Source organism: Buceros rhinoceros, unplaced genomic scaffold (genome assembly GCF_000710305.1).
Source record: "Buceros rhinoceros silvestris isolate BGI_N320 unplaced genomic scaffold, ASM71030v1 scaffold16191, whole genome shotgun sequence".
Taxonomy (NCBI): Eukaryota; Metazoa; Chordata; class Aves; order Bucerotiformes; family Bucerotidae; genus Buceros; species Buceros rhinoceros.
This window is the reverse complement of record NW_010394991.1, coordinates 19969-28292: the sequence shown is the minus strand read 5'-3', so window position 1 is coordinate 28292 and position 8324 is coordinate 19969. Positions and strand designations below refer to the sequence as shown.

The 8324-nt window shown below is 50.9% G+C and overlaps 1 protein-coding gene across 1 annotated transcript in view; it reads right to left on the bottom strand.

Moving 5' to 3' along the window:
• MYT1 (myelin transcription factor 1) overlaps window positions 1-8324 on the bottom strand; it is a gene marked incomplete at its 5' end in the record, with an annotated part of 34743 nt that overhangs the window by 22025 nt on the left and 4394 nt on the right. Inside the window, 2 exons of the mRNA XM_010145410.1 lie at window positions 2874-2904; window positions 4511-4565. Of these exons, the coding sequence (XP_010143712.1) occupies window positions 2874-2904; window positions 4511-4565 (86 nt within the window). The remainder of the gene's footprint in view (window positions 1-2873; window positions 2905-4510; window positions 4566-8324) is intronic.

Here is an 8324-nt window from a genome sequence, read left to right as displayed (position 1 = left end):
CTCTTCAGTTGGCTTTTGCGCTGGTGCAGGAGGAGAACACGGGTTGTTTTTTATTTATTTGGTGGCTTTTCAGGGAACTGGGGTTCCTCGCGCTGAGAACTGGGTGGAAAGGGCAGGCAGGGAGTGGATGGAGGAGGTTTAAGCCAGAGCACATTGGGTGGAGATCACCAGGACAAAAATCCTCAAAAGCAACTCGGAGCCTCACTTTTGGGGGAACAGATGAGATTTAGGTGACCAAATCTCCCAAATCCTGGCGTTTGTTCCTGCTGTTCTGCAGAAGGGGATGAGTTAAAGACTTCCAGGAAGCTCTGGGCTGTTGCATCCCTTTTCGGTGGGGGCCGCCCACCTCCCCTGAAGGGGTAATTAGTCCCAGCTCCAGGAGCTCTAAGGGTTCCAGATAAGAAGCATTAAAGCAAACATTTTCTGGCAAAACCAGATTATGGCATTGATTATAGGATGCCCAAGTGACTTGTCTGACATCTGAGGAATTCCGGAGTCCTGTAGGATTAATAATCTCATTTAGCAGCACATCACCCTTAGCAGGGAAGTTGGAAGCGCTAATGAAAGCTCTTGATGACAGTGCAAAGGGAGGAGACATCGCCAGCCCAGGGGACACCTGGCCAGCCCCTTATTCTTGGAGTAAAAGTCAAGGGACAATATTGAATAGTACCAAGTGCCAAGTCAGGCTTTAGGAACTCAGACTTTCTGCTCTCAGCAGAGAGCTCAGCCCTTGCAGAAAGCTCAGGACCAGAAAGATCGGAGTGCGCTAATGGATGCAGCAGATCTGGGAGCACCGGCGGGTTATTAATGGCTCAACTCCCCAGAACACCGTGCACAAGTCAGATCACTGTGTTCAAGGAATATAATTCGACTCAAAACTGGGACAGAAAAGGGCTGCTGAGCTGACAGGAGAGGAGGAATCCTTCCTTCAGGGAGATCGCTTGTTTTAGCTTAGCAAAGCTCATGCTAAGAGGGCAAATGAAGGCAGCACATCACCTAAGATGAAGCGTGGGTGTAAGCAGCACCTCCTAGCCCCTCCAAGATGAAGTCTCCCCCTTCCTGCTGTCGCCTTTGCTCGTGGCCCCGTTTCAACCTGGGATGTCCAGCGTCCTCCAAGGCCACGGCCTGGGGGATGGCTCCCAGCCTTCTCAGCACGCACACGCAGCCCGAGCTGAGCCCTGCCACACTGGGAGTCTTGCCTGCCAGGGAGGCACCTCTTCCCCAGCAACACACCCAGGGTCATATATAAAAACATCTCGTCCTGCTCATGTGTGTAACGGGAAGAGGGAGCTGCCCCCTTCGCTGCTCCCGCTACTGAGGATCTGAAAGTCTGTTTAATTTTAATTGCCCTCAGTCGTGACTGAGGCTGCTCTGTCCTGAGCGGCCCCAGACACGTGTTAAGGGACTGCACGCCGAAAGACAGAGCGGTGTTTATGTTACCAGTGACTTGCCTGAAAAAGGCCTTATTCAGTGGGAAACAAGAGCAGCTCTGATGAAGATGTTACAGGCTTTTATAAGCTTTCCTGACTCAATTAAAGCTGATTCCCCCTCCAGCCCATTTTTGATGTGGTGAAACGAAGCCTGCAGTAAAACCTAAGCCAAGCAGTTCAGCACTGAGGTTCTCTGAAGCAGGTGGTGGTTTGGGATGTCTCTGGCTTCTGTGGGTTGATTTAATCCCTTTAAAAAGCACCCACGATGAGGTGATGCTCAGCACCCCTTAGGCCAGCCTTTCCCATCCCCGCTCTCCTCTGTGGAGGTTTCACATATTTTGGCAGAAGTCCCAAAAGGGGCTTCGAGATCTTTTAAAGCTGCTCTCCTTCCCCCCAAGAACCGCCACACCGACCTGCTCTCCCCCTTCTCCTCAGCCTTCATAGGCTCGACAAAAGGGCCTCTTATTGTTATGCAGACCATGCCCTGCTTCCAATTAGTCGATTAATCGTCCAGTTATTCAGGCAATTAGGTGACAGCTGCAGAGATGGCTTTGTGGAGCACTCTGTCCTGCCCCTTAGATATGTCACCTGCTCCAATTACCACCTCCACTCAAGTGTTCAGCAATAAAAGTTGGAGAAGTGGCATGCCCGCCGCTCGCTCCTCCCATCTCTCCAGAGTAATAGGAGAGCGGAGGAGCAGAAACGCTCTGAAATTGGGTCAGTTAAGGTCCAATTACTCTTTGACACACACAGGGCTTTCGAACGGAGGCGGCCCCTGCTATTAGCGCCTGTCCAGGTTAAAGACTCCTACCTCTTGCGTAAACCCTTGTGCAAGGTTTAAAGGGAGCTTAGAGGTGGGGGAGGCTGTTATTTATAATGAGAAGCTCTGTAGGGCTGCAGAGGCTCGCTCCGGCTCTTTTGGCTACTGCAGTTCACATGCCAGCACTGTAAAATGAGTGACAACAGGACCTCAGTGACTGAACGGGGGACGTAAGGCCAAAAGAGGAGCATATGGCACGAGAAACGATGTGACACAATGTTGTTTAGGGGTAACAAGAGGATATAAAATATGGACAAGAAACTCTGGTTAGTAGCATGTTGTCCCTAATGATTCTGCAACACAAAACGTGGGCATCAGGTTTTGGTGGGGTTTGGATCTGGGCTGGAACAGATTGCTGGAGGGTCTTTGGTCTGAAGTGACCCACCCAGCGCTCGTGTTTCCATCCCTTTAACTCCTGCAGTTCCTCTACTGTGTGTTGTCAAGTAGTGCCTTAAAGACTTGGACACAAAAAATGCCCACCAATATAAGCTCCCCAGCAAGTCCTCCACCCTCTTAGTCCCACAGGTTTGCTTCCCTCACCCACCTTCCCAAGCCTGTAAGGAGCTGCAGGGCTCCACAGGGCCTCCCTCCCTCCCACCGCCGAGGAGGAGCAGGGTCCTTACCTCACCTCCTGGCCGATGAGCTCCGTGGGCACTGGGCGAAGGGGCAGGACGCAGCAACGGAAACAAACACAAGGTCAAAAAGCACAACGGGGTGCCCAGCCCCCCCGAGACATCCCCCTTCTCTGGGCAGTCCTCTCCTGCCTGCAGCTGGGTTTCTGTTGCCTCCTCGGGCATCCCATTTGGGAAAGAAAGGACAAATCTATCCTGCCACCATTCCACTGTTCACTCCTGTTTGACTGCAGTGGCCACATTTACCCTCTGCCTATCAACAGGCGCATTTTTCTCCTCCCTTTGTCACACCAGGCTGATGTACTTGGCTTTCAGGGTAAACAATAGTTTGCAGGACTTTTATGGATTATTCCCCACTTGTGAACAGGAGAATCCCAAAGAGGATTGGAGAGAACATCCCACTGCTTACAGTAACAACACACACCAGGATCGCATTGCTGCTGACACCTTACAGCCAGCCATGAATCCAAATAATCAGGAGGAAAAAAACCCCATGACACAAGTCGAAATTTGCCCAGGCTAAAAACCACGACACATTTGCTCAATTTGTTTGAGCTAATTGGGTTTCCTGGGATCCAGCTCCCGGTGGGATGACTCACAAGCTTCAACAAACTGGAGGCAGCGGCAAGTCCCTGGCTGTATGTCATAAATTACCTTTTCCCATCCAGAAACCCAGATTTGAGCATGGGGAAGGCAAGGTGAGAGAAAATAAATAGAATCAGGGCACCCTCATCAGCAACCTGAGCGAGCACCTTTATGTACGTGCAACAAAGCAACAAAACCCAAATTTCCGAGCTTGATTCAGCCTAACGGGCAGCATCGGAGTTTGGCTTTGTTTTTAAAAAGATGCATATGCTGAGAAGGGCGAGGAGGAAGGAGGGTGAGGATGAAGGAAGGTGGTCTGGCAGAGCTATGTGGGTGAAGCTGGAGTCATCCCACTTTTCCAGCCAGCCCGGTTCGTTCCTTGCTTCCAGCCACCTCCACAATTCATCCAATCCACGGCCACAAAAAGGAACTGAAACAATGAGAGTGGTCTGTAACCACGACATGGGACCACCTGAGGTGACACCCTGTGCTCTGTATCACAGCACCTCACTTTCTCCCCGAGAGAAAGCACGCAAAGACAGACCTGCGTGGTTCTTTCATGTCGGAAAATAAACAGCAATCAAGCTTTGCCTTAATGAGCCGCTTGCCCTCACGTCCCTGCCGGCGGACGGCCCCGGTTGCTTCTCCAGCATGCACCACTTCTGCCAGGCACTCTCAGATGTGCAACTTCAAAGCCGCTGGCAGAGTGTGCGTGATGAAAGCCCCGGGAGCTGATCTGAAGCTCCAGCAATTGCGATTCCCCTAAAGCAAAGCATGCAAAGAGCCTTTTCTTTTTAATTATTTCTTTTTCTTCTCCTGGGTGTAAAGGATGGGAGTTAAATGTTATTAGGACCTGCAACGGTTTGTGGTTGGGAGTCTTCCTGGTCTATAGACAAATTTTTGGGGAGTTGGAGGCAGGGAGGGGATTGAGCATAACTTAAAGAGTTAAGCCCGGACCTGGAAATCAAAGCCTGTTTGGAACAAGCAAAGCGCAGGGAGCCGGGTCTGTACATCCCCGCGCTGCGGGATAACCAGCTGCTCACCTCTGATAGACTTCGATCGCGTGCGTGCTCTCTTATCGTCATTCTCTAAACTCATCTGGAATGGAAAAAAAAGATAATTGTTGAAAGATAACAAGAAAAATATTGTTAAAGGACACTCTCATGTGTTGTTGCTCTGTGTAAACAGCCAGGTGGTGGGGAAAGCTTTCCTGCGTTTCTGAGACAGCGGTTTCTTCCATTGATTTCATTGTTCAACCCACAGTGCCCAAATTTAGCAACCTTAAATAATTTCCACATCCTGGGACACAAGAAGAACTCTGCTGGTCAGGTACCACAGAAGGACGAACACCCAGATGCGATGGGCCACGATGGAAAACGGCTGCATCTGCAGTATCACCTGTTAAGGGCAGAACTGATTTCTCTGGATTTACACCACTGAAGTTCTGTAAGCAGTGAAATCTCTGAATATGCAGCCAAGCTGATCTCGTGCCCAAGAAGGGCAACTTTTCACGTCATGCCCTGAAGAGCAACCTCTCCTCCCTGCTTAAATCTGACACAAAGAGGGTTGCATCTAAACAACCCCTGCAACGTGGACATCAAACAGGAGGGGCTGTGGGGAATACGGGCATGAATAAGTAACATCGGGGACTTCAAAGTGCTTGATATTAATTAAACATCACAACATGCCACAAGGTAGTGGAAGGCTGAAGTGCAGCCACCTCTGGAGCTTTGAAATCCAGCTGTGCCTGGAGGTGAGAGCAGCGAGAGCAGGGGACCTCCATGGCAGGGCGAGAAGATACGGCCGCAGTAATAGAAATGGGATTTTGTTAAAGTTGAAGCGGTCAAAAAGCTGGTTTTACACCTCGCCCTTGACAGAGGTGCCCTCTCTGCAGGCAGGTGCATTTGGCAGCAAATGCCAAGGATCGGGGTGTGAGCAGGGAGGCGGATCGTAGCCTGCTACATTTGGGGTTTGTTGCAGTGTTGCTGTCTGGGACATTTCCTTCTGGGATAATGAGAAGGATAGAGAAAGGTGGAGGGGAAGGATGACTTCCAACTGGGATTTGAGATCATAAAACAAATTCTCTACAATTTCCAGTTGGAGAGGGATGCAACCAGCTCCTGTGCCATCCCAAAGGGAGGAGGCTCCACAACTAACCCTCTGGCACCCCCAAAAGAAGGAGGGGGGGCACAAGCAGCTGCTCCCCCTGGTTGAGGAGCAGGAGGAGAAGCACACACAGAGCACATGCTGCTCCGCTGGCAGTGGGGACGACGCACACATGGTATGTGCCTCCACATCCCCACGTGCACCTTGATGGCTGCTGCTCACAGTGCCCAGCAGAAGGGCACTCCCCAGCTGGAGGTCCTCACCCACCATCCTCGAGGGGTGCACTGCTTGGTTTGGGCCTCTCTTGTCCCCCCTGTGGTTTCGGGGTGGTGAGGAGGGCGGGAGGCTGTTGAGCAGGCAGGAAGCGGGGACAGAGGTCCCCAGGCAATGAGGCACCTCAGCTGAGAACAGGGGAGGGATGAAATCACCCCCGTGCCTCTCGCCTTTCCACTGCCACCCCGCAGAAATGCAGCGTTAACACACAATGATTTACGTGATTTGTTAGAAGGGGAGATTGGAGAGGAACAGAAAAAAAAAAGGGGGAGGGGGGAAAAAAATCAAAACCTGGAGCAATTTATGCATCCTGTCAGCACTGAGCTCGTGGCACCGCGGTGTTGTGCTCCACGTTTATTACAATCTTCCCAATAACACAGCAGACAATTACTGTAATTTCTATTTTTAAAGCCCCGGTTCCCTGTGGACCAATGGCTCACGTTTAAAGCGCAGAGAGGAGCAGGTGTCAAAGGGACTTCATTACATTTATGAGCCTTTCAACGGTGGCGTGCGCTGAGCGAGCAAGCTAATGCTGCCGCCGCACGCCAACAAGACGACTAATGCGTGCGAGTGCGGGGAGCCTCCAACCCAAATGAATTTCAGAGAGAGCTTTTTCTTTCTTTGGGGTTTTTTGTTTTGTTTTGTCTATTTTCTTGACAGTTTTCCCAGGGAACCGGCACATGTTGGGCTGCTGCCTTGGCAATACGGGTTTCCTGCGGATCAATTATTCAGGGCGGTGGAGGAGGGCAGCCTGTGGGAAGCGTAATGGGTACCACCAGCATCATGGTAGGACTGGCCAATAAAGAGGAAGGGCTGGGACTCTGCAGGCATAGGGGGTGAAAAGCAGAGAAAAACTTCAGTTTTCTCCAAGGAAGGTCTCAAGCTGCTTGTCTGTAAGTAAGGGAGATCCTGCTTCATGTCACATTTGTTTCAAAAAAATTAGGTATTGCATCTGAGCTACTTTCCAGGCTCCTCATTACACCACAGCACTTCATAAAGCAATTCCTCCTCTTACTTTTGACCCTCCTTCCAAGTCAGGATCAAATCCCCTGGGAAGATGCGAGCACACTCAGTCACCGCACGGGCAAAGGGGACAGAAGCCACCTAAGGCAGGGACGGCCCTGACCCCACTGAGGATCGATGGGGTAAAAAGCCGAAGAGGCTGCCTCGCCTGCCTTACAGCAAAAAACAGTCTTTAAAAAGAAATAACCCCCCCCCAAACTAAATTATTGGGCTTAGTTAAAGAACTTGACACAGCCCCGCCACTGCGTATCTATAATACGGAGGGATGGGGTGGGCTCTGTGCACCCGGACTCTGTTTTCTACCATCAGGATCCTTTCCTCAGCTTCAATCAACAGCAGCACCATCCTTCAAAATCTGCATTTCCCACCAAAGTCCAGAAACACCAGGAAAAAGATCCATTTCCGAGCTCAGCCCCTGCTCCTCCCAGGCAACTTAAATTAAATGACATGGCCATTACTGCGCCTCTGGAGCCTCCGTGGTGATCGCGCTGGGATGCATGAAGGTTACAGGAAACCACTGTCCTTTATCATTCGCCTCCTCAGCGAGAAGCCCTCTGGACAGATCGTTTTAACACGAAATTTCAGGTCACATCGTGCATGCTTGCAGTCTCACGGACTGACGGGGTGTTTTCATTGGTTCGCATAATAGCCAGGCTGAGGAGCTCGCCGGGTTTCACTCCTAACTCTGAATGGAAAACAAAGCAGTCTGAAAGGAAACCTGCAAAAAAATTACTGCTACCAGCCAACAGCCTGAGAGCACGGCAGTCCAGCTAGAAGAGAGGTTTATTCCGCTCGTCCTCACCTTACCGCTGGGTTCTCTCTCACACAAACCAAAATAAGCACCTAGCAGGTCTCCTACCCCAACATGCCGGGACAACGCAGAGGACAGGACCCTGGGCTGGGTCCCAGGGTACTTGTTTCAGGATTCGGCCCCAGGCCCTGCCACTGACAGTCAGGGCAACCTCGAGAACATCACTCCATCTCCAGTGCCCCCCTTCATCCCTTCTCTCTAAAGATGCTCTGGTGCAGGGGCTGCTTCTTGCCCTGTGTTTGTCCTGCACTAAGGAGCTTCCTGACATGATCATAACACGAGCTGTACTGATGATATCCTCGTGCTGCAGATCGAAATCAATAAAGTTCAGGCAGATAAACCAGCAAGACAGTTTAACCTGAGTACAGCGTGAATTTTAACAGCTCCTTCTGCAGGAACGATCTTGCTCTGCTGCCAAGACTCCAGCAACATGGCACGGGAACAGCTGCACGCACCTCAAATTTCATTTTATGGAGCACCTACAAGGTTGATATTTTCTTCTTTCTTATCTTAATACACATTCCTTTTCCGATGGAAGAGCAAGGTGTGAACATAAAACAGCCAGAGCCTCCCGTGCGCGGATGCCCAGGTGTGCCTGGGCTTCCACAGCTCTATGCAAATACACCATTAAGGGCCGAGCTGAA